The following is a 27,387-nucleotide window of genomic DNA, read 5'->3' as shown; positions in this document are numbered from 1 at the left end:
AACCACACTGCCAGTTGACATGTATGTCAGACAAACCTGTGCTTTTACTGTGGTGGAAGATATGAAGGCACTTGTCATGTTTATCAGCAGATTATCATTTTAATCTGTTCCTGACCAAGAGATAGGTGACAAAAGATCAATTCTTAATTTACTGGATAGTCAGCTCTGTGTAAGACTCATGACATCTGTCCTGTGTTGTGATTATCCTGGCGCTGCATGCCCGAGGTAAATAATTACTGCTTGTTCAAAATATTTAAACAGGAAACATTTCAGTGCTGACAGAGAGCAGAACAGATCTACATCGCCATCTAGTGGTGCGCAGCAATGACTCAACTCAGCAGTCAAATCATGGGTTTTGTCATGTCTGTATTCAAAAATGTAACATTTGTATAGCTACAGTTATAGTCGCATGTAAACAGGAGGTGCAGGTGACTGTAGCTCCTGGTCCAACAGGCGGAAAAGCATAGCACTTTTGTTGCGCTTAGAGGTCTGTCCCAGAGCGTGATGGAGCTGAGCCTGCAGGTAGTGGATGTCCCGCAACCGTTCTTTGCAGTTCAGTTTGCAGAAATATGCCGCAGCCTCATTTAGTGTGTCAACAGCCAAAACCACCACATTCAAATCTACAGAGAGAAAGGAAACCACAGGGTGTATAAACAAGCTACAATGACTCTTTGATATTGGGTTTTGATTTATCTACGAGATAAGGATTTGTGTTGGTGAGAGGGTGTGGGGGAAGTTACCTGCTTGTCCTTGTCCATTTGGCCTGAACCCAGCCACTGCTATCTGACAGCGTGCAGTCAGCAGCAGGGCGCGGCCTTTGTCCATCACTGATCCGTGAGCCAAAATAGGCTCAATGGCTTCATGCAGGACACTCAGCGCCTGCTTGGGAACCCCTAACATTAGCTGCAAGATGAAGTGAACACAAAAAAACACCCAAGTAAACCACAGTGTTCATCTGATTAAATACAGGGTTGCAGCTGCTACCAATTCAAGGTAATGTGCAGAATAAAAACTGATGATGTACATTTTTTAGATTGCAACTGAACAGAGATCTTCCCATTGGATACACATTTTTCATGGTCATTTTATGTTTGCAGAAAAGGAAATGCAGTATGATTTATTTACTTCTAAAGAGACCTTTTTTATTTATTTATTTTTAAAGCTGCGTATGACTTTTGTCACTAATTTTTCATCAAATCTGTAAAACCCGAGTCATAGCCTAAGTATCACAAATCCGTTAGTCTTTACGTGATTATGCACCTGAATCACTTCCCTCATGGTAAGCAACTTCGAAGTGTACTCCATCACAAGCACTCCATTTGTTTACATACCAAACCGATATGTCATTCTGACCTTTTCAGAAATTTTGTTGTGAAGTGCATTGTAGGAATGGGAATTTCACGCAGCCGCAGTATGGCTGCAGTAGAAACAGAGACGGACACAGCTTCATTGCTCCTTGCTGCTGTGTGGAATTCCGAAAAAGCCTAAGTGACGGTTTGGTTTTGATTTGGTATGTAATGGCGTACACTGCAAAGTGGTTCACCATGAGGGAACTGATTCAGGTGCGTAATCACAGAAACACTAACAGATTCATGATACTCAGGCTATCAATCAGGTTTTACACAGGGTGGGGAAGCAAAATTTACAATATTTTGAGGCAGGGATTGAAAGACAGTGTATGACCAATTAGTTTATTGAAAGTCATGAAAATTTATTTGCCACAAGAAAATGTACATAATAGAAAATGTTTTTATTCTATGTGTCCTCCTTCTTTCTCAATAACTGCCTTCACACGCTTCCTGAAACTTGCGCAAGTGTTCCTCAAATATTCGGGTGACAACTTCTCCCATTCTTCTTTAATAGTATCTTCCAGACTTTCTTGTAATAGTTTTGCTCATAGTCATTCTCTTCTTTACATTATAAACAGTCTTTATGGACACTCCAACTATTTTTGAAATCTCCTTTGGTGTGACGAGTGCATTCAGCAAATCACACACTCTTTGACGTTTGCTTTCCTGATTACTCATATGGGCAAAAGTTTCTGAAAAGGTATGGATAATAGTGTTAGGTATGATTATGACATCAATATATGTTTGGTTTCAAAACAAGTGACATAGTGCCTGCGGAGAAAAAAACAACTAAATGTTCATTGTAAATTCTGCTTCCCCACCCTGTAGATTTGATGAAAAATTGGTGACAAAAGTCATACAAAGCTTTGAAGGTACTATTGCTCTTTTCTTCTTGTGATTTATTTTCTTCAAATGTGAAATATACAGCTTTCTGAGTTATTTTCAAGTTTCAGTCATAAAAAAAACCATTTGTTCAAATCATTCACTCAATTAAGGGTCATCAAAGCTAATTACAGTAAATGTGTACTGCTGTATAATGCCATAGTTTCTGAGACAGTTGTTACTATGAAACTCTCTCGTCATTGCTGCTCTGGTTAGATACATGTCCACCTGTGCTGCCATGCTTTGCATATACCGCATTAATACAGGAGATTAAGGTTTTAGTCATTTGAATAAACAGAAATAGCAGCTGTGTTTGTGCGAAGTCTGAGTCTCTCTTGTGGCTGACCTGAGTGAAGGCCAGGTGAAGCATGGCCTCTGAGGCCAGACACTGTAAGTGGTGCTGTCGAGCCAGAGCCAAGGCCTGCAGGAGGAGAGGCAGAGCTGTGAAGAAGCCAGACGACTCCCAGTGGAGCTCAGCAGTCGAAAGCATAACTCTGTCAAAAATAAAACATGTGAGTCAGTCAGACTGTGATGACTGGACGAGGCAAGGAAAAGGAATGAATGAATTTGTGCCTATGAAATAAATTTAATGTCATGATATGAATTGAACACAAATGGTCTTATATTTAACTTGATGTATTTAACTTCCACTTATATAAAGGATGTAACTTAATAGGTATACAGCATTAAATTGGATTTATTCTAAATAACAGGTTATGATGATTATCAATTACCTGATGACAATCTCTGTACATTTTGCCTTCTCACAGTGCACCTGCAGTCTCTGCAGGATACTGTATGCCTCGGTGGTCCGATTAAGAGCCTTCAATACTTGAGCTTTCCTGTTAGCAAAAGACACTTTTACAGCTACAGCACAATTACCCCAGTGATATTGGAGGTGAAGATTTGAGGCGTGGCTTTACCTGTAGAGACCCTCAGTTTTGTTTAAGGCAGACATGGCTGTGATTAGTGGCTCTGCCAAATAGTATTTCCCTTCATTCATATGTCTCTCAAACTGGATTTTCAGATCACACAGCATCCATAGCTGAACAGATCAAGATATACAAAAATATTACACTGCATTCACATGACAAGACTTGTATTTAGCTGAAAAGGGATATTTTATACCATGCACAGTCTTTCATTAAGTATATAGTTAACAAAATGAACCTTGGCATGCTGCGTGTGTGGAGGAAACTGCTCTTTCAAATGCTGAAGAATCTCTGAAACAGCACTGTACAGGCCCTGAAACAGAGGCACATGGGAAAAAGAGTGATATATTAAGCACTACCCAGGAGCTGGAAGGCAGACCTAATCAATGCTTATTACTTTCCCGCAATGCTGGGTCAACTGACTAATGGATATGCAACGGCGGGGAAGAAAGGAGACAGACAGGATCAAATCAGATGTGTTACCTGCTCAGCGTGCAGCTCGGCCAGGTGGCAGAGCGCCACCGTGAAGGCCTCTGTATTGTTCTGCTGAACCCCAAAGTTGACCGGTTCCAGACTGCTCATGTTGAGAAGCAGCTGGGCCTGCTGCAGAGCCATGGTGCTGCACAAGACACAAGAAGACACATTAACGACTAAGACAGATTGCAGACCATCTATATGCTTCCACAGTATATACAAAACAACCAGAGGTGGAAGAAGTATTCCAATCCTTTACTAGGGATGGGTATCATAAAGATTTTATCAATACTACTACTTTTATCAACACTGCTTTTGGATCTGGTACTTTAACGGTATTCTTATCAGTTAGGGTTAGGGTTACAGCCCAAATGGTGACTATTGTGAATTATTTACTTTGTTTTCCCATTTAAAGGGTATGCCTCTATAATTAATATATAATTAATATCATTTAGCAGTTAAGTACAACAGCATTGTTTTGAATTGATCACTATTATAGACATGATTTTGTTATATTAGTTTGAAACAAATATCAAACTATTCAAATTTAAATAGTCTTTCAGTCATCATATTTAAGTACAAAATTGAATGCAGGACTTAATCAGTATTTTGACCACATGGTAGTTTTCCTGCAGCCTCCAGGTCTCAGATTTTCAGACAGATCAGATCATGCACTGACTACTTCACATTAAATGGATCCATAGCGCAACAATCAGCTGGTCACCGCTCACTTTTAATTATTAACTCATGTTCGTATTGGGGCTCCAGGCTGCTAGCATACATACACATATAAGATAAACAAAGCAGACAGATGAACTTTGACCTAAACATCACACTGTGCATTTTTCCACCTGCAGCTGACAGACTTTTGCTAGATTTGCATTAGATTGTTTATGATTCCACCTAAATATACAAAAGGTCTGTGTTGTCAAGTGACGTGTCCACTTTCCTGTTTACTTCTCCAGTGAAAACTGACTAATGACACTAGGATGTCCGTGTGTTTGAGTTCATCCATCTATCTAGTTGCCAACATAAGAACATAACTTAAGCAATAAAATGTTGCCTTGAATGACAAAAAAATACTGAGGCAATAACTAAGCAGCTACATGGTGACATTTTTCCATTACTTTGCTATAGATGTTTATGGTCGAGCTCATTTTAACTCTTTCATGTATAGTGTTCTACTAATTTGTTTTGATTTATGTCTGGTGAGAAATAAAGAAACGACCTGAATCGAGGTGCAGTGACTCCTTATTCTTGTTCGGGAAGAAATGTCACAGTGTACCACTATCACATGCAACATTCTAGGAAGATTTGAGCGTCTGTTTTCTGATCAGAGGGCGACAACAGCAATGCATAATATTTTATAACATAATTTTTCTTGCATTGCTGTCCTGTGTCACTGTTCTGTAAGCAAATTTGTTACAATGCATTTTCCAGCTAATCCCAGTGGGTTTTTACAAAGTTTATTTATCTTAAGAAGAAGGAGAACTTTCTCAGCACACTTAATCCTTCAGTTTATTACAAACTTTTACCATCAGCAGATTTGGACACAAATGATTTTTACTGGACAAGAAGTGTAAACTAAAGTTGTCACAAGTATTGGATTAAAAATGTTTGTACAATGTTTGCCTCTGAGATGTTGTGGAGAAGTGTTGAGTTGCATAAAATGGCGATATTAAAGATAAGTAAGTACGTGAGTAAAAGTACTTTGGTACAACCTGGTACTGCATAAAAGTTGTGTATATAAATTTTCATATTGAGTTTGGTTGTGTACTAGATGTTCACTTGTCCTGACATGTGAACATATGTGATATATTTGCCTTTCTAATCGTGTTTCACAGAAGAGGATAAGATTGTGTTAGCGTGCAGTCTGCTGCGAGTAACACTGAGAACTGTGTGCCTGCACAACTGTGAGTTGGAAGACAGGATAAAAAGTCTGACCTCTTGCCATACATCCTCCATATGGACGTTGTTTGTGCCAGGCTGATCTCGATTAGCTCTGATAGACTGTGCTTCCAGTGGAGAATGTCTGTGTCCTTCAGTGCGTCCATCAGTTTATGAGCTGTCTTGCCCTGTGTCGCCCCCTGCTGGACCAATGACTGAATGCCCAGTGATGCCAAATACTAAAGCAGAGAGCATTAGCAGAGGATAAAAGTTAAGAATAAAACATACAAAGTTCTTACCCTAGTTAATTGATGTATAATGCAAAAGTGACTGATGACCATGATCATTTTTATTTTGTATGTTTATACATAAACACAGTATATGAACTCCTGAAGCCCATGTAATGGCATTCTTATATAAGAACTTACTGGCAAGCAGAAATGGGCAGCCATCTTCACAGAATCCTCAGTCAACACAGCACTGTCAGATCCCTTCATCTGCTCAAGTGTGTAGAGCCAACTCTGATACCGAACACACAGAAACCAAAGACAAAATAGAAAAACTGAGACAGACTTACATCACAGTTAGACATTGTGAGCAAATAGTCTTGGTATCAATAAAGACTGAAATGAGAGCGAGTATAGCAGAAATGATTTATTTACCAGACAATGCTGAAGGCACACATGATCATTGGATTCCTGGGCAATGCGAATAGCTTCCTGTAGAGCCAGATCCGCCTGCTGACTGAAGACAAGGAAAATAGAAAACAGCTGCAGATGAAATGCTCTATACATGTATATTCTTCAACTATCCTCTATGAATTCCATTTACTTACTAGTGGCCGAAGCGACAGTGCAGGCTCGCCAGGTTAAGAGCAGCATAGCGGAGACTTCGGCCATATCCCTCATCGCCGTTGCTCTTTCCCTCATTTCCAGACAAGATGAGGCGGTCAAAATAATGTAAAAGACTGTGAGCAGAAAGAAAGATATCCTGGACTCTCATGCTGTTCAGGTAGTTCAGGTAATGCTGAAAGGAGAGAAAACACAGTGAAAACAAAGCACAGCTTATGACAGAGAGGCTCTCATGGAAAGGGAGTCTCATAACAATGCTATTGAAAGTTGGATGAGTGTAGAATCTCACTGCTTCAGCAAAATCTGGGTTAAACTTCAGCATGTTGTTGAGCTCTTCTTGCAGGGCAGCAGGCTTTAAAGCTTTGTTTTCATCATTCTTCAGAAGATACGCCTGAGGAAAGAATAATTTAAAAATGGTGTAACCTTGACACAGGGTGTGGGTGGGTGGCTCATCCATTTAAAGCAGAAAACATTATTAAAGTTCAGAGTATTGCATCAGTAAAGCTGTAATTTATTTTATTTTTTGTACACTTACTTGTCTGGCAAGAAAGTACTCTGCTTGTTTTTGTGACAGGGGACCTTTGCTTGGAGCGTTATCATTTCTAAAACAATACCAAAATAACAAAACAGAAAATTCTGAAAACAATAAACCAGATAGGAGTAATATCTAAACAATGAGCCATTTGGAGGGCTGGATTAAAAAACATAAATTCAGGAATAGCAAGGATGTAACAGTAAATACAATATGTTAAAAATGATCACAAACCTGAGTTCTGACTCATGAAGGGGGGTGTCCAACTCTTCTTTGTCTATTCTATCTCCTACAGTGTCCTCTGTGCTGGTGAGGTCCATGTCGGAGTCGTCGGCAATCAGTGCAGGCAAACCCACCTGCCCATCAGTACGTTTGGCATAGTGACTGTGGTAATACTGCTGCAAAGACTTGTACAGCTTGTACACCTGGCTGAAGGACAGTTTGTTGTAGGCCAGAAGCATGTGTCTCATAAAAAGACCTAAACAAACACAAGAACCTGGTTTTTATAGTGATATTTTAACATTTACAAGTGAACTCCAAAATGAGTAATATGATGTGCATTTACCAACAACACTGGTTTTGTACGCTTCAGTATCAAATGCAGTGAAAGGAGTGGGAAGAATGGAAAAGAAGTACTCCATGTCTCTCAGCTCTCCATCAGCCATTTCACGGAGCCTTCATGTAAAACAAAGCATAAGCTTCATAAAATAAATAGCTAATGTATCTTTAGTGTTGTCATGTATGACTGTTTGTAATCACTGAAGCAGTAACAGTATTTTTTGCCTTAAAGTGTGATGCAGTTTTATTTGCAACACTTAATTAATTAATTAATATATTTATTTATTTAAGTACAGACATTAACTAGCATTCAAATTTTGCCAAGTTTTTTTGTGGAAATGATAAGATTTAGGGATTTGGGTGTCCTCCCTAGGAAATTTTCCATACATAATATGTCAGAATTTTAAACCATTAGTCCCTGTATATGTGCACAACAAATAGAAAAGCTTGGGCAGATGATAAATACCAACCTAAACGCTTGACAAATTTGCTGTGGAAATCCACTGACAACCAACTGCAAACATTAGTTTTGATTCTCGGTTTTGATTCTCTTCTCATTGATTTTACATTAAATTGGCTTAGGTGCAGCCAAAAATGGCACAAAACTTAAGCCATATAATTGTAAGGAAAATCCTATTTTAGTCATTCTAAAGCTGTTATTAATAACGGTGAATTTTAACGTGATACTTTGAGCCGAAATTCTAGTTTTGAAGTCATAACATTAAAAACCCCATCAATTATTATTTAATGGGAACATTTAAAACATCTTAGTTTAGCTAGAATAACCTCTACAGTAGTGTGGTGGTAAGCAACATGAACATATCCACAAAAACAAACTGGTAATTACAGGACTATTAACAGTTTTCTCTCAAAAAAATAGAACAGAAACCTTCTATTGTTATTGAATTCCAAAGACACTATAGCCTGCTAATTACAACTATTTATTAAAAGATAAGGGAATTGTAGATGACTCAGGATCTTGATATACTTTCAAGCCAATCTACTACTACTATAACTATTTTTGGCTACTTCCTTAAGGGTTTGACACAGGACATCATCTGTTTCCATCTGACTCCATCTCCTGCATCTTCTTGCATGTCCTCCATCACCACATCCATAAACCTCCTCTTTGGTCTTCTGCCTGATAGCTCCACTTTTATCATCCTCCTACCAATGCATTCACTACCCCTCCATTAGTCTGCACAGATCTAACACGTCTCAATCTGCCCTGTCTTATTTTGATGCTTACAAGTCAATATGTTATTCATATGGAAAACTAGTAAAGCAGTAGTTAATGGTAATATGTACAAGTGTTATTATCTGCAACTGAGACCTGATCTGAGCATTTTACTGCCTTTTAGAGCTACTAGGCTGCATGGCACTGAGCAGATAGACAATTAGAAATCTTCATGTTTCAGAATGGAGGAGCATACCTGCGTTTAACAGCATAAGCAGTTTGAGGACAACACTCCTCCACTGTTTTCAAAAACTGTCCAAGAGTCAGGTCTGGTCCCTGATGAGCCAAAAACAAACACCCATGAGTTACATACTAGAACTCACTGAAAGACAAAACAAGTGTACAAAGCACAGCCTACCTGCTGGAGGGGTAGAATGAGTTTGTTTAGCCTTCTCCTCTCTGGTAGGGGGATCTTTGAAGCGGTCATCTCGTACAGTAGCGCCAGGACGGAAATTTTATACGGCGTTACCCAGTCTTTGATGCCAAAGACGTTAGCATGGACCACTCCGTTTGTCATCATCGGGTTGAAGTACAAGCTTTCATGCACACTTGCCATTTTAAGAGGTAAGTCAGGCTACGATTAAACTAAGTCTGATATGAACTAGATCGAAGTAAGGGCGACAAAGTTAAGGAAATAAAGAAGTTGACAGCTAGCAATAGCTAGCTAGCTAAGTTAGCGAGTGCATCGACTTAATTTAACACTAACAAAGCCTCATGTAGAAGCCGAAAAGACATGCACGGCTGGTAGGAGCTGCCATGTATATGAAGACATTTACTGACACCGAACAGTCAATTAAGTCTTCTTAGATAATTAAGTAAACTTTAATTATGTTTATAAGAGTTGCATTGCTGCTTTCAAACCGCCCTCTTTCTGTCCCCTTTAAAATACGTCACAGATTTTTTTTCCTGTGTCAACTTTATTTGGTGCTCAAGCTCATGGTATTTACAATTTTTGTTATGCTTATTCACAAAACACGAGCAGTATTCTGTCTGAATTCAGCAAAATACAGCATGTATACATATATCAGTATGCTTGATATGATATCTTCCATACAGCACTATATACATAACCGTCGGCTTCCTGATAAAACCTGCTAAGTGACATTTTTGGTTGGGAATAAAAACCTGCTATCTCCCCTATTATAGCCTCAAATTTCAGTCTCCTGTGGAAGTTGTTTACATTCTATCTTAAGTATCAACATTAACCCTTTCATGCACGAACCTTTATCAAGATTTTTTTTTTCTTGAGTGTTTTTAATCGTCTTTAAGCATTAAAAAAAAAAAAAAAAAAAAAAAAAATGCAATTGAAAATTTTCCTATGAACCTATTTTTCATGGAGTTCCAAAAATGTCCACTCAGCTGGACACCATGTGTTTAATTTTTGAAGCAAAGAAACATGTATTTACTGATATATTGTGTGAAAACTATGTAATAAAAACATTTTTTAATGCTGCTAATCTGATATTTTATCACATTTTAACAAATTCTAATAGTAGTCCCAACTCACTTCATGGAGATTATATACAAACAACCCTTTTTGTTTTAAAAAAAAACAAAAAAACAACCCGGTTAATTACAGTATAATAAGAATATTAAGCAACTGATTTACACTCAAACATGTTAGTGTAGATCAGGTTTATCAAGAACAGTAAAGTTACAGTAATGGTATGAATTGCAGTGTATGGGATGATGCATAAGCGTCCACTGTGTTGGAACTAAAACAACAAAACCCATGAATATACGTATAAAAGAACAGCTTTGAAAAGATGTCCACTGGAGTAACCACTATGCATGAAAGGGTTAAAGGAACAGATATTTTTTTTGTTATATTTCATAGTTTCCTGTTTTTTTGTTTCTCCTGTAAAATTTGCCAAAAGTCACATAGCAGGTTTTATCAGGAAGTCAACATATGCAGTATTCAGTTATTCAGTTGAAGTGTTTTCTTCATGGTTTGTGAAAAATCTCCTCCTTCGTGGGCAAAACCCCTGGATCAGCTGAAAAATGTATTGTTACAAATCTGAAAACAGGGATGTTTTTCAGAGCTGTCAAAAAGTTGATGTTTTCGAGACACGAGACAGCATAAAATGATCATATAGAATATGATTCAGTGTTTCAGATTTAAACTCAACTATAAGCATCTACAGAAGTGAAATGCAACACACTAATCTGGCAGCTATATGAATCATCATCATAAACATCATACAGCATAAATGGCCCACCCATCAGTCATAGCAGAGGATGGAGGATGGAGCACCATTGACCTATAGTAAGAGTTTCAACATCACACACAGTCATTAGTGTATTAAATCAGACAAGAGACAATTTAAGTGTTTGTTACTTATGACAGTTTGTATACATTTCTCATTTCGAAATGGGGTTTATATGAATGTAGAATCTCATTGGAGTGATGTATTTAATCTTGAGTAAAGAAATGAACACATATTTCACATGCACCATGTCACATGTCCATAAAAGTGTCTAAATTATCAGGCATATATGTGAATACCATTCATATAATATGGATTTTATTTGGGCAAAAATCATCTAAAATGGCTGACAAAAGTGACATTCATTCATGAGAAATAGAGTAAGACTGATATGTGGATATAAAGCACAATTCTACAGTCAAACATTGTTTCATAACACAATGATTGTCTTTTGATTTAGGAGAGATTGACTTTTTATATAAACCAGCCACTTAGTTTGAAGCATTCATTTTCAGTTTTGGACTACTTATGAACTCCTGCAGGTAAACTGTGTAGCCCTGTAACATAAAAAAAACAACAAAAAAAACAAAACTGTTTTGACAAATGCACTCAGAGATTTGGATATTAACAATGAAAAATAGCCCAAGCCAACTGTAATAGTAACAAAACCAATGGAAATTGATTTGGTGAAGCAAAGAAAGCCCTAGCCCTGTACCTGCAAAACTGTACTTTAAATAGTGTTCTAAATGTTTTTGGGATATATACAGTTGTTAAATTGGCTTTTGTGAGGAGGGGAGCCCTTATGTAGCCAACAGTCAATTGTCATTTTATATCATGCCATCTACATTATATTGGCCTCATATTTATCCACAACTTATGTAATACAGGGGGGGTTCATGCGCAGGCTGTGTGATTAAATAGTTATCTAAGCAACGAGGATGTTAATACATTTACATTTTATCATGCAGCAATAACAAGTTAGTTATTTGCACATTACAAAGCTGCATGAAGAAGATAAAATGCAGAAGAGCAGATACATTGAAGAGTAATCTATGCCTTATACAGTTCAACTTCAGATTGTCAGAATACAGTGTATGGTCAATGCAACATGTAAAAATGAACTAAAATCAGCATGGATAAAATGGCTTTCAAACCACGGTCTCCCACATCGCCATCAGTGCTGTTACCTACTGAGCTATCCAACCATTTATATAAATGGTAGTAATATTACCTAATGAGCTTAAAGCAGTTCAGAAGATAAATGAACATTTGAATGAATGAATAAATAGTAATAATAATAATAATAATAATAATAATTGTAATAATAATAATAATAATAATAATAATAATAATAATAATAATGACAAACCAAGCATTTCAAACATTTTTTTCCTCCATTATGTACTACTTCAGTCACTGTTTGAAAGTGGAGACTGCATAGGTGGGAAACTTTGGTGTTTTTGTTCGATGACTAACATTTGAAAAACAAACCACTCAACATGTCACAAGAAATAACAAAAAGGCATAGGTATGTCTTTTGTTCTCCATCTTGAGCAACTGGAAAATGTCCATGTCCAATAAGTTTTCTATTTGCACATTACAAAGCTACATAAAAAAGATAAAATGCAGTCCAGCAGATACATTGAACAGTAATCTATGCCTCATACAGTTCAGCCTCTGATTGTCAGATTACAGTGTATGGTCAATGGAACCAGCGACATTAATGGTAGTAATATTACCTAATGAGCTATCCGCTGGTATATGTATTCATATATAATAGTGGTAGATCATTTTGTTTTGGTCATTTTAAAAGTAGTTCACAAGCTGAAAAAGCTGCTGTAGGCTCTAGAATTCAAGGATCCATTTAGAATAGATCATGGTTTAGATGAGTGGTGCATTGATGTTGACGTACTGAGATACTAGAATTATAGAATGTGTTATGATCAATCCCATGAAGCTGATTTAGGTGTGTCTTTGGGTCGTCTTGCACTTATTCAGTTTCATTTATCAGGAGATGAAACTGAATAACAGAAATAGTAGAGGGTTGTTTTACATTGAGGGAGAGGGAGCTGAGCTTTGGTGTGCTCCAACCCAATTTAACCTACGTATGTATTACAGTAGAGCAGTGGTTCCCAACCTTTTTTGGTTCATGACCCCATTTTAACATCACAAATTTCTGGCGACCCCAGACATTCAAAACGGAAATATTTTTACCTCCGCCAGGAGGTATTGTGATCGCTTTGCTTTGTGTGTTTGCATGTGTCCGTGTTTGTTTGTTTGTTTGTTTGTTAGCGAGATAACTCAAAAAGTTGTGGACGGATTTTCATGAAGTTCTCGGGAAATCTTGATACTGGCACAAGGAAGAAATGATTAAATTTTGGTGGTGATGGGGGTGGGGGTGCTTTTCTTGTTTTTAAAATGTTTCTAGTTTTATGAACGCTGGCACTTTACATCTTACCCAAGGACAACAGTTGAAAAATAGCGTTTTTGCTAATACTGGCACATTTACAGAAATGTTCATTAATGTGTACTGTCCCTGCTAAATAAACAAATAAATAAATGAATAAATAGAAGTACAAAATTCCCACTTTAAATGTTACAAAAATAAAATAATAAAATAAATAATAATATTAATGATAAGTCAAAACTGCTCAGGCACACCAATTCTGTGTCATGCAATAATCAGTGGGGGGGCACTGATCTGCCTTGGCGGAGGTGTGCACTCTCTGAGTATTTTTCTAGTTTTCCCTAAAATTAATTTGTTTTTGATCATGTAATAGTTTGGTATGAATTGTGAAAGAGCTGCAGCATCTTAAACCGGCCACAATGAATATTTGAAAGATAAACAGTACCACAGTGCTTCAGTTTCAGCTTCACAGTTTGTCATGTCTTTTATGTACTGTGATTGTCTGTCTCAACTCACCATATATCTTTTATTAGTAAGTTTTTATTTTTATCAAGTACTACAAATTTCAGACGACCCTATTTGAATTCCAGGTGACCCCACATGGGGTCCAGACCCCAAGGTTGAAAGACACTGCCGTAGAACTTATGTATATTTGAAAACACAAGCAAACTGGGATACATTACATATACAAGTAACCCTAATATTATGCTGCCTAGCCAAAAAAAAGTCATCCTACACACAATGTTCTGTTGGTCCGACTTGAACTTTGAGTACAGGATAGATTTAATGTGGCATAAACAATGACACACAATGGATGTCAAATGTCACAATATATGTCACATTTATTTCCATCCTCAGTTACATTCATTTTGTTGATAAGGTTGTACGTGTATTGATGATGGGAGAGTCAGGATGCTGTGTAAAGTAATCACATCCCAAGGATTGTAAACGGGTTCAGGTCTGACTCTGTGGTGGACCATCCATGTGTGAATATGAGGTCTCATGCTCCCTGAAACATTCTTTCATGAGCTCAATGAGCCAGATGAATCCTGGCTTTGTCCAGTCTTTATGCTCTGTAGCAAACTGATGGTTGTTTAAGAAATGAGAAGTCCCAGCATCAGATAGGGTTAAAGTGAAACATATTAAACATATATGAAACATATTAATCCCAGCAGTCACTATTCAGTGGAAGGCTCTTATGTATTTCCTTGGTTCAATCTGGATGGGACTTTTTTTTTTTGCTGGTCAGTGTATATTACAGTATGTCCATGAAACAGATTAAAGAGCAGGAGACATTAATAATAAAAATGTAACATTGCCAAAGAAGTAGTAGCACATTGTGACCATCTGATAACAGAGGACACACAGATGAAAACACTCTTGGCAACTCAACACGTGTCAGAACACCTGATAACATCTGGTTTCACTTCAAAGTGAACCTGTAAATAAATGAAACAAAGCCAAAGCCAGATGTGACTGAGCATGAATAAAATAGGTGATGAATCATTTGTTGCTCAGTAAGACAAAAGAACTGATGAAAGTTAGAAAGTTATGCTTAAATATAATGTTTAAATACATATGAGAAAAGTTTGTATTTGTTGAATATCTGAAAATTTTGAGGTTAATTCCTCTTTTTTAATATAACCTATCAAAGCACAGGAAGCAGAGGAGATGAGAACATTGAATTCAATAAATAATAAAATCTAAAACCCATTTAGTTTCCTGCTACATGTAACCTTATCTAGGAAGATATGCATGGAGTCACACAGGCATGTCTTGAATTTAATTAGATTGATACAGTTAGTGTATATAATTAATGAAATAGTCATTCAATTACAAACCTTAAATTCTCCTTCAAGATTTACTGCTACGCATTTATTCTAAATATTTCTAATTATTGTAATATTTTATAAAAATCATGTAAAAATATGTTAGGAATCTAGATAGAATGTTTTCAAAATCTGAAAACTTCTATAAAACTGTCCATGTTTTGTCAAAGGTAAGTATGTCTGCAAATTTCATATTTTCTGCAGAATACCACCAGAACACTCTCCTAAATTATTGATGTTGAAGTGTTACTATTGCAGTTTGCTTTTGGCCCCAGAGCTTTGTTGGAGAGAGCGGTGTTTCTTAACATCTCCTCTGGCAATATGTTGAAGATATCTGTGTCTCTGAATGTAATTCGGGTGGTCCCAGATCAGCTTTCGGTGAACTTAAAGGTCCCAGTGTGTGAAGAGTTCATTTGAAATTTTCTGAAAAATGTACTCTACTCATTGATTTAGTTATGGCTCCCTGCTGCCATTCCCAAATCCCAAAATGTTTACATTCTGCACATCAGCTCGTGTCTCTGGTGCCACTAACAGAACTACAACTACTGCTGCTACCACCGCTAAAACAATTACCAAGTGCTAAAGTTCCACCTGCCTCTCAAATCTTCTCACATTTTCTCCCTCTGCTTCTCCTTCTTTTATTCAGGTTTTGTACCACAAGAAAATCAACAAGTATCAGTGAAAATCTTCCAAATCCTCATGACAATGCATGATACATATACAGGGTGGGGAAGCAAAATTTACAATGAACATTTAGTTGTTTTTTCTCAGCAGGCACTACGTCAATTGTTTTGAAACCAAACATATATTGATGTCATAATCATACCTAACACTATTATCCATACCTTTTCAGAAACTTTTGCCCATGTGAACAATCAGGAAATCAAACGTCAAAGAGTGTGTGATTTGCTGAATACACTCGTCGCACCAAAGGAGATTTCAAAAATAGTTGGGGTGTCTGTAAAGACTGTTTATAATGTAAAGAAGAGAATGACAATGAGCAAAACTATTAGGAGAAAGTCTGGAAGATACTATTAAAGAAGAATGGGAGAAGTTGTCACCCGAATATTTGAGGAACACTTGCGCAAGTTTCAGGAAGCGTGTGAAGGCAGTTATTAAGAAAGAAGGAGGACACATAGAATAAAAACATTTTCTATTATGTACATTTTCTTGTGGCAAATAAATTCTCATGACTTTCAATAAACTAATTGGTCATACACTGTCTTTCAATCCCTGCCTCAAAATATTGTAAATTTTGCTTCCCCACCCTGTATTCATATAAAAATCCTACGTGGGTATGAGAATAGACGAAAGACCCAGTTTCCTGGATTCTCTGAGTCATATGCAGTAAAAGTAGCCTCAGTGCAGTTCATTAATTGAGGCTCATAACCACAGCCCATACTTTGTCCAGACCTTTTTCTTTGGTGAAATGAGTTTGATTTATTGCTCCAAGGTGTCTTCTTACATTAAATCCCCCACACTGTGCTTTAAACTCGTAGAGGGGACAGACGATGAGATGAAGGGGTGACTCAAACCTCACTTTCTCTCTGAATTTGTCAAGACGAAAATGTTTGATTAGTGCAGAACATGGGCTTTTACCGTACCATCAGCCTGTCTGCTGTTATGTGGGTGGATATGAACCACTTTGTACATGATTACAACAAGGAGGTGAAATCAACAGATGAGTTGAATTATTTTTGTCAGGATGTGGTTTTTTTTTTTTTGCTTGTTTTTTGGAGCTTTTCAGATTCATTTATGGGGTTTAAAATAGGCACTGACAGTGTAGTGATGGAAACAAAAAAGAAATTGGAACAAGACAGATAAGATATGCCTGCATAAAATATTTACAAGCATCAACTCACAACCTTGTAATTCCCATTTCTTCTGAGACTTACCTCTGAACATTTGTTGATGCTCCAGGTCCACAGACCCTTTAACAAAACGTTCATGCTCTGAGATTCCCTGGCCTGAGAAATACACAGACTATCAATAGGATATATAAATCAAACAGCAGCAGAGGAGAATGGTCTTAACTTGCACTCACAGCATTTATTTAACACATGGATATTCCTCTCATGTATGTACACCCTTGAAAACATGTCAGTGTAGTTAAAGACATAAGAAGTGTGTGTGTTAAATATTCAGAAATTCCAACAATAAGTACAACCATGCTAACAAAATCAAATAATATTTCCAGCATTACTTATATCTAGGGCTGTCACAGTAATGGCATGTCAATTTATGAATAATTGTTATACAGATAATTGTAAAGATAATTATAAAGATAGTTACATGCAGTTTAATTAATTGTCTTTATAGGTTTTAGGATGAATAAGATGGATACGTGTACAGAAATTACACTTTTATTTTAGGCTTTGTAAGCAAAAATTGCAAGGGTAATTTTTGACATGCATGACTTCAACTTGACTTGATGTGACTTTTATTGATGTCTACAAGTGAAGTTGGAAATTGAAGGCAACTGAAAATACCCTCGCCTCTCCTGTGACAACCACAGAAAAATTCATCATCATCATTTATTTATTTATTTACTTACTTACTAAGACACAAAAACAAGGAAGACTTTCAAATTTAATTGACAACAACCAGCCCTTAATGGAAAAAAAAAAAAAAAAAAGAAATTACTTCATGCGCCAAACAATATCCCAAAAATGAATGAAACAACATATTCATACATTTCATTATTGTGAGTTAACATGACGATACATATGAGAACAAGTTGTGCAAGAATGTACATGTAATATTTACAATGTAGTATCATCCATATAAAATATAGATGATATTACAGGTTGGATGAGTATTAAAAGTGAGAAGAGTTAATACCTAGGTAATACATTGACTACAATAATATTATAATATACTATACATATTATAATTATTGTTAGGTACCAGCTGAATAAATTTATACTCTTTAACTAGTAATAAATATATTAACATAAAAGTGGACTATCTAGTTGATGCACAGTTTAGTATCATATCAAAACAAGCCCAACAACAGCAACATGAAAATACATGAATGATACTTGGTACAATAATACCACTTTACAATGTTTAAATAAAATCACTACTCCATGATGTTCATATATAGACAAAATGATTATATATAGATTATTATATAGATTATATATATATATATATATATATATATAGACAAAATGATATAGACAAATTTCTTTCTGAATAACGGTTGCTAAGGTGCAAATCTTGCTTAAACATGGTGGTAGGTTGCTCCAGGTTAGTATGGTGCTATATAGTTTTCTTTAAAGCATTTATTTTTCTTTCATTATGTTTATTTAAGTTAGTGTGGATGTATGGCTAGGATTTCCATTTTGTGTAACTTCTGCTGCGGCTGCTGCTGCTGTCTTGGCCAGAATACTCTTGGAAAAAAGATTTTTCATCTCAATAAGCTTTTTTTTTCCTGGTTAAATAAAAGTTATAATAATAATAATAATAATAATAATAATAATAATAATAATAATAATTACTGTTATTGAAACTTCTATCTGCAAGCACTGCAGACAAATTTTAATGAGCACACAAAAACCACTGATAGGGTGGAAGCAAAATATATTGCAATTACAGTAGGAGAACATAGACTTGTGTACAGAGATGTAGAACTGATGATGTTTTGTTTTTTTTTTTTTCAGATTTCCTATGTTGTTTTTACCAGATTTGAATTTGTCTTGGTTTTTATGATGGGTGTATTTTGTTATCCTTAGCCCACTTTGCATCTTGTGTTATCACTGTTTTACTTATTTATTTTTCCCCCTTGTTTTATGATTCATGTACGGCACTTTGGCCAACTGTAAAGTTTTTAAAGTGCCTCATAAATAAAGTTGGTATGGTATGGTATTGTAATGCTATGGTATGGTATGGTATGGCAAGGCATGGCATGGCAAGGCATTGCATGGCAAGGCATGGCATGGTAATGGTAATGGTGTGGTTTGGCATGGTAATGGCATGGCATGGCATGGCATGGTATGGTATGGCATGGTATTGCAATGGCATGGCATGGTATGGTAATGGTGTGGTATGGTATGGCATGGTAATAGCATGGCATGGCATGGTATGGTATGGTATGGCATGGCATGGCATGGCATGGCATGGCATGGTAATGGTAATGGTATGGTATGGTATGGTATGGTATGGTGGTATGGTATGGTATGGTATGGTGTGGTATGGTATGACGTGGTATGACATGGTATGGTATGGTATGGTGGTATGGTATGGTATGGTATGACATGGTATGGTATGGTGGTATGGTATGGTATAGCATGGTATGGTATGGTATTGCAATGGCATGGCATGATAATGGCATGGCATGGTATGGTAATGGTGTGGTATGGTATGGCATGGTAATAGCGTGGCATGGCATGGTATGGTATGGTATGGCATGGCATGGCATGGTAATGGTATGGTATGGTATGGTATGGTGGTATGGTATGGTATGGTGTGGTATGGTATGACATGGTATGACATGGTATGGTATGGTATGGTATGGTATGGTGGTATGGTATGGTATGACATGGTATGACATGGTATGGTATGGTATGGTGGTATGGTATGGTATGGTATGACATGGTATGACATGGTATGGTATGGTATGGTATGGTGGTATGGTATGGTATGACATGGTATGACATGGTATGGTATGGTATGGTGGTATGGTATGGTATGACATGGTATGACATGGTATGGTATGGTATGGTGGTATGGTATGGTATGACATGGTATGACATGGTATGGTATGGTATGGTGGTATGGTATGGTATGACATGGTATGACATGGTATGGTATGGTATGGTGGTATGGTATGGTATGGTATGACATGGTATGACATGGTATGGTATGGTATGGTGGTATGGTATGGTATGACATGGTATGACATGGTATGGTATGGTATGGTGGTATGGTATGGTATGGTATGACATGGTATGACATGGTATGGTATGGTATGGTGGTATGGTATGGTATGACATGGTATGACATGGTATGGTATGGTATGGTGGTATGGTATGGTATGACATGGTATGGTATGGTATGGTATGGTGGTATGGTATGGTATGGTATGGTATGACATGGTATGATATGGTATGGTATGTAGTTCCACGAAAAGCCAGAGAACAAGATTTTTGAAGGAAATCTGTGCACACATTTCGGTCCATATTGGTCTCTTACCCCTTTCTGTGTAAAATAACTTCAAATAGACAGAAGCTATAGACTTCTGGTGTTGTCAGGTGAAGTTATTCATGTTACATTCCATACACATTTCCCGTACAATGCATATCATATTTGTTACAGCTCTATTTCAGCCCAGTCACGGCAAGTGCATGTAAACAGTTACAGTTGTATTGAATTGCAGCAGATGTCGTATAATGATAAAACTACAGTTTCACAAATCTCCTTGTCAATATTTTGTATCATAAATCTGTCAGTTGTTTGTATTAACTGAGTATAAGTATGCTGGTTTTCTTAAAACACAAATTTTCCTCAAACGATGGACCAGACTAAATGCCACTTTCTTATCTACTTTCTTCCATGACATTTTGGTGCATCCCCTCCACACCTTCCCTCCCTTCATTAAAGCCAGTGTTTGTTTTCTCTGTTCTGGGCTTTTTATGTAATGGGATGTTAAGTCTGGTTCCCTCTCAGACATCTATAGCAGTGCACCTTAACACTGAAAAATCAAAACACAGAACTACAGAAAGTCCTTCAGAGATACTGTAGAAACATAACCTGCCACCAGCACCTTCTGTAGATATAAAAACTCATTCTATTTAATGTGATTATACACTAATGAATACTTAATTATAATGTTCTATTCCTTTTCTGCAATTAGATCCTTGTATGTCATTTAAATATAGAAAATGTATAATGAAATACACAAAGACATGACAAAAAGAAATTAAACCTCAAATCTCAAACAATGGAAAATGATGTGGAAATACTAATGTTAGTTTTATCCAGCTGTTTTTATGCAAATAACCCTAATTAAGTAAAATAATCATGGTTATCTCCAGTAACTATTGTGTGACAATTGAAAGAGACTCATTTGTAATCTTAATGTCACTTATTAAGATTATGACATGATGAGTTAGGAATGAAAAGGGTTGTGCAAGAAGATGAAATGTGAATAGAATACATGAGAAGAACTTAATAACTGTATTTCAAATGAGGTAGGAGTCTTTAAAACATGACTATATCCAGAAGATGGCAGTATTGAACTACCAGCTCATGCAGAGTCTTTTAACAGCTCAGTGAATGTGCCTCTGCTTTCCAACTCTCTCTCTCTCTCTTTCTCTCTCTCTCGCTCTCTCTCGCTCTCTCTGAGGTGCAGCAAAAAGTCGTGCAGGATGACACCTGTCAGAGCTGATATTTTTGAACATCTTAAATAAATTGACTGTAAATGCCACTGTCAATAAATGAGTCACCAAGAACTAACAGCACCAACTGTATGAGTGCACAGTTTGTGGAATCTGATATACAGAGGATCAGACAAACAAACTTGTGCGTCATTTCTTGTGTCTCTGCACTTAAGAAACTGTCGTTAGCTCCAAGGCTGGAAGCAATCATTTAGATGTCACAGCTACATATTATCTCACTTACATAACCCTGTTCTCCTTCAGCGTCTGCATCCTTTTTTCTCCTGTATTAAAGCGACGTGTACATGACAACTTTAGCAGCAACCGCACCACACTCCTTGTGAACTATAATGTCTACCTTAATTTTTCTGGGGATATTAATAGAAACATCAGCTGCACTACCTTAGAACACAGCCTTGTTAATTAACATCTTGAACCGCTCTCTGTTGAAAAAGGTCGTTTTGTCTATCCTTCTTCAATTCAAGGATTTTGCCAAACACTTTCTTACATTGAATCAGTCATGTCTTCACAGAAAACGCCGTTTCCTGCTTTTCAAGATCTCATCGAACGTCACTCTGAGTGCACTTTCAGGTTGAGGTACCTTTTAATCATCGCAATCTCAAAATGGGATGATTGTATTTCTCTCCTGCCTATCTGCTGCTTCTGTTTCACTCCAAAGCATGAGTAATAGATTACTAGAGATAAACCTATTGTGGCTTGTGTGAGAAATGACAGACCTCAGTGTACGCTGACCCTGATTCAGCTTCCTGCTGCTTACTCAGTGTCTCTAAATGGATTAAGTTGTCAGTTGGGCAGCCCATCTGAGATTTTTAATATCCAGCCTGAGGTATATCAAGCAACCGTCTGCCAAATGGTATCAGAGGGATTTACTTTGGTTTTATTGCAACTTTCTCTCTCTCCCTTTCTCATCCAAGATATGGTCATGCCCTCTGTGATTCCTTGAGGGTATTTCATTCATACATGAATAACACATTGAATAGAGTGAATAAAAATATAATCCTGCGGCAGAACAGTGAAAATTACTTTTTGTAAGCACAATTTGCACAATTATATAGAGGAATTAAAACTACAGTATAATTCATACAGTAAAATCTAAGTGTCTCCCTTTTTCCTTCCTCCTACTAAACATCTGGTAAAAAAATAAACACTCAAGAATGTGGAAGACATAATGGATTTGGGAGGAGATGGAAAACTGACCAGAAGCTTAGTGACCTTAAACAAAAGGACACAGAGCTCGCTAGACCATAAGTGACACCCATCCCTCCATGTTTGCCATAACTGCCCATTTCGGCCACTTTGAAGATATACAGTCACTTTGAATGGACCTTGAATGCATCTTTAACTACCTCTGTCCATGGTGCTGAAATGTGAAAGTACAGGCAATGAAAAGCAGACAAGTCAAGTGTATGCGGACCTTTTATACCACATCAGGTATTCCCAGACAGAAACAGTTGTTTTTGTGTGTCTGTGGATATTCTTCTCTGGGAAGTGTGTTTGGTTTGCTGAGCCTGTTTCTTTGGGCTTGTTTGTGTGTGGGGGTTTTGTATCTTTGTGGGTGTACGTATTTGTGCGAGTGGGTGTTTTTCAATCACCAAAATATCTCCGTACTGTTGCTGCACTCATCGTGACAAAGACGTCAACTGAAAAGCCTGAATGTTTATACTGGATGGATTTTAACCGGATGGATCCCAGGGACTGAAAGATTATGTTTTTGTTTACATTTGTTAAGAAATAAAAATCAATTGAATTTAGATAAAGCACCACTTATAGGCACAACTGGTTAAATATTTTCATGATCAACATTTTACAACAAGAAAACAGGTTGCAAAAAAGTCTCCAGAGATAGCCCTTATCTTCATTTTCAAATTTGGGCATTTTTCATGATTTGAATAAAGCAAAAAACTTGATTATACAATTTAATTTGATATATTGTTTTGCTTAATAACAATACATAACAAGTTCATTTTGGGATGTAAAATCAATTAACACAATTTGATAAAATGAACAATGTTATCAACAAAATGAATGAAAACTAACAAACTTGAAAAAATAATTCACAAAAGAAACAAAAAATTAATAGAAATGACCCCCCCACACCATATAACAAGATAATAGAAAATGTGATCAACAAAATGAACTCAAGGAACAGGAAAACAGGAAAAATGTGTATTTGCTTAAATACCATGAAAATGCAGCAAGCGCACCATTTCTGATCATATCATGTGATACCTGACAAAGAATCCTCTCTAAGACAGTTAGAAACACATGAGCTCCAAAATGTTATCTCCAGAATGAACCGTAATGCCTGAATGACATATCTAGTAGTTGAAAAAGAATATTCATGTTTGTTCAGATTAATCCACCACTTGTCAGGCAACACCCAGATTAAGCGTGGCTCCATGTTTCTCTTAGTATTATATGGATATTTTTGCCACATGTAGGCTATTCATATACACTGTTGCCCATGACATTGGAACAAAAATATTTTTTATCTCTTTTCATGAAATGACTGTGAGAACGTGATTTATTCATGATAAAGTGTCAGTAGGACTCAGTATGTAATCACTGCACCAGGTCAAATGTGATTACTGATGTGTAGGAAAACAAAGAGGAGTGAGTCTGAAAACAAAATTATTCCAACTTTATGGGCACCAGTGTAAATGAACCAAAACTCAAATGTGCAAGGAGGTTTCAGAAAGATTTCAGGTGCTTGTAAATGTTCAGTTTGTATATGTGACATACTGGAAACTAAAATGTTGCAACTTCAGTGCAGATCTGAGGCTCAAAGACACTGAGAGATGGTTGTTAAACTTTGGGACCATGATCAACACATCTGCATCCGGGTGTACACTACTAATTGTGAGGGTATCAAATGTGGATTGGTTAGCTCTTTACAGCAAGAAGTTCGTGGGCTCAGTTCCAGGGCTTTTTTGTATGGAGTTTGTATGTTCTCCCCATGTCTGTGTGGGTTCTTTCCAGCTTCTTTCCACCAATTAACAATTAATTCTTAGGTGTGAATGTGTTCATCTGTATATGTCAGCTCTGGTGACATATCCAGGGTGTACCCGCCTTTGCTTGTTGGCAGCCAGAAGAGGCTCCAGCACCCCCACAACCATCACAAGCAGTTCAGAAAAAGGATGGATGGATGGAATATGATGGCAGCAATACATGCCCACTTCTCTGGGGTAAAGCTCAATTGAAATGGACTGAGGCAAAGTGGGAAAGTGTTCTGTGATCAGACATATTGAAATTCTTTTTGCAAACCATGGATGTTGTGTTTTCTGGACTCAAGAGAAGTGGAACCATCTGGCTTGTTATCTGGGTTCAGATCAAAAGCCTCCACCTCTGATGATATGGGGGTGCACCGATCCATTGGCAGCTTGTATATCTGGAAAAGTATAATCAGCACTTAAAGGTATATATACAGGTTTTAGAACAACATATGCATCCATTCAGATGACATCTTTTTCAGGGAAGGCCTTATGTATTTCATTGAGACAACGCTAAACCTTGTATCACATCTATTACAACAGCATGGCTTCATTATATAAGAGTCTAGGTTCTGAACTGGCCTGCTGGTCTAGACCAGGGGTGGGCAATTAATTTTCTTATGCAGCCACATGAGAAACTTTGACAGTTGTTAAGGGCTGGACCAATGCACTTGAAGCTCTGCTCAATATTTATCGCTATAAAAATATTAAATTAAACAATACAGTGATACAATGAAAATGTGGAGCACAGACTACAACTATTGACAGAATATTCACAAAAACCTTTTCAAAAATGTGCAAAACAAGCTCTACATTAACTTTACATGAAAAACAATAAATTCATCCAGCTTTGTTTATTTACATATCTCAGGGTTTTTTTCTTTATCACTGAAATCAGTGAAGAAACACTTACAAGTCCATGTCTTGTTAAAAACTCTTCATTCTGAATCAGTCTTTCTTTTTTTGGTGTTATCTGACATCTTCATAGGCTGAAACTGACCAACAATCAGTGCATAAGCCTTATGCTCAGTGTTGGGAAGACTTAAACTACATGTAGTTGAACTATGTAGTTAAACTACATTTTGTTGTAACTTGCTGGTAGTTAAATTACATTCATATTTTGTGCTGCGTCAAGTAGTTCAAGTACTTTTTGGGTAATTCTTTTGTAGTTTAACTACTCAATTTGTAAAGTACAATTTTGGGCCACAACATAAGATTAAGGTGTTTTTAGATTTATTTTTGTAATATGAATTGTATTTCACCATTGAATTCAAGACAGTCCCTTTTTCTTTCATCCTGAATTGCTTTGAAGGCATCCTCATGTCCTGACATGACAGCCAACGCTGCCTGATTGGTTTGCTCTGCCAGCAGTCGAATACTTCGCAGACGTGCGATCATTACTAACATCATGTGGTCGTCACCACCATTGACAAACCTCCTGCCAGCTCTACTCCAGATAGCAACGTGCCACACCGACCATGGCCATGTTTTGTTTCATATACACCACATGTACATTTTCAATTTAAATGAAAAAGTAGTTGCTAAACTACTTTTTCCTGTCGTAGTTTTACAAACTATGTTTCTCCAGGGTTAGAAATGTAGTTTGTTTGAACAACTGCCATGCTGAACTACTTGTAGTTTTTCAAGTTCCCCAAGTAGCTTCCCCGAAACTGCTTATGCTAGTATGTACAAACATTTTTTACTTGAGCAGATCCTTCAAGCTAAAAGCAGTGCTGTTGTATTAGTTGCATCTATTGCGATGAAATATATTCGTACTGACTTTTAATTTGCCGATGACCTCATGTGTGTCAGTCAGGGTCAACAATCCGGGCATGTGGCCCGTGGACCATGCAATACCCAGGTCTGGTCTTGACCCTTCACCAACTGAAAAGATTTGGTACATCATGAAACAAAATAGAATATGGCAAAGATAGCTATAATCCTGTATCAGACAAGAATTGACCAACATTCCACTTCCAAACCTCCATTAGCTGATCTCAGTTTCCAGAAATTTACAGAAGAGAGGATGCTACACAGTTATAAATATGGTCCTATCCCAACTTTTAAGATGGTACACTCCCATCTAAGTCAAAATTAACTTTTTTTTTTTTTAATGGTCAATTTTTTCAGTTCAAACATTTGATGTGTTCGATATGTTTTCTATGTTCAATTGGCGATAAAATGTAGGTTTATCAGATTTTTAAGTAATTGCATTCTGCTTTTATTTCCATTTTACACAGTGTCCCAACTTTTTTGGAACAGGGGTTAGAACAGAGTCTTTCTATAATGAACTTTTTACACTTTTACTTAAGTAAAGACACATTTCTGCTTTATATTGGTTTTTGGTCGGGTACTTGGAAATCCAGTACATTTGTTCAGTCTTCGCTGTATGTTCGTGCTAATTAGAGTAGACTATATATATTAACATACGGATAGAATTAAAATGGAAAAGGTGAACATTGTAATTAAAATCATATGCTTGAGCAGCTTCACAGATGTTAACATAACTGTAAACAAAGGCTTTTTTAATTATATTAGTTGGACAAGTGAGAAACATTAGAAGTTGAAATATCTGTAGAAAAGCTTCTGGAACAGCTCTTATTTTTTTCCTTCACTGCAATAAAGGTTTATTTATGATAGCAGAGTTTGTTTTAATCCACTGTGAATTCTTCTTGCATGAAATACCTCAAGGACACCTTTATCCAACTCCCACCCACAGATCTGCACTGTTCTCCTATCACAACACTCAAGGTAATTTATTTAATACATTGCAAAATCATTTATCATTTTTAAGGAGTGACAAGAACAAGGCAATGGCAAAAGGCTACATGATTGTTCACGGTAATAAAAG

At 36.8% G+C, this 27,387-nt stretch overlaps 1 protein-coding gene and 1 long non-coding RNA gene across 2 annotated transcripts; one reads left to right on the top strand and one right to left on the bottom strand.

Annotated features, from left to right (window-relative positions):
* Window positions 1-82: 82 nt before the first annotated feature.
* anapc5 (anaphase promoting complex subunit 5) lies at window positions 83-9,584 on the bottom strand. Its single transcript, XM_030144073.1, has 17 exons — window positions 9,061-9,584; window positions 8,899-8,978; window positions 7,473-7,582; window positions 7,142-7,385; window positions 6,911-6,977; window positions 6,665-6,766; window positions 6,360-6,550; window positions 6,187-6,268; window positions 5,953-6,045; window positions 5,582-5,763; window positions 3,647-3,782; window positions 3,402-3,476; window positions 3,155-3,276; window positions 2,966-3,073; window positions 2,578-2,725; window positions 741-903; window positions 83-620 (listed from the first exon to the last, which is right to left on the bottom strand). Exons 1-17 carry the CDS (start codon window positions 9,256-9,258, stop codon window positions 400-402), a joined length of 2,322 nt encoding a protein of 773 aa, XP_029999933.1. The 5' UTR covers window positions 9,259-9,584; the 3' UTR covers window positions 83-399.
* LOC115426133 (uncharacterized) lies at window positions 2,735-13,026 on the top strand. The gene is made up of 3 exons (XR_003936312.1): window positions 2,735-2,747; window positions 11,557-11,562; window positions 12,743-13,026. It is a non-coding gene; the product is annotated as an uncharacterized LOC115426133 (long non-coding RNA).
* Window positions 13,027-27,387: the final 14,361 nt, after the last annotated feature.

The sequence above is a fragment of the Sphaeramia orbicularis genome, chromosome 9 (genome assembly GCF_902148855.1).
Source record: "Sphaeramia orbicularis chromosome 9, fSphaOr1.1, whole genome shotgun sequence".
NCBI classification, from domain to species: Eukaryota; Metazoa; Chordata; class Actinopteri; order Kurtiformes; family Apogonidae; genus Sphaeramia; species Sphaeramia orbicularis.
The sequence above is the reverse complement of the archived record's forward strand: the minus strand, read 5'-3'. Positions and strand labels throughout refer to the sequence as shown.

Bases quoted from the DNA above. Each gene is read 5' to 3' on its own strand.
- anapc5 (XM_030144073.1), bottom strand. From the start codon at position 9,258: ATGGCAAGTGTGCATGAAAGCTTGTACTTCAACCCGATGATGACAAAC. The intron at 6,046-6,186 runs GTAAATAAATCA...GTTCGGTATCAG, and splicing joins TGTGCCTTCAGCATTGTCTG to AGTTGGCTCTACACACTTGA. The intron at 3,074-3,154 runs GTAAAGCCACGC...TTTTGCTAACAG, and splicing joins AAAACTGAGGGTCTCTACAG to GAAAGCTCAAGTATTGAAGG.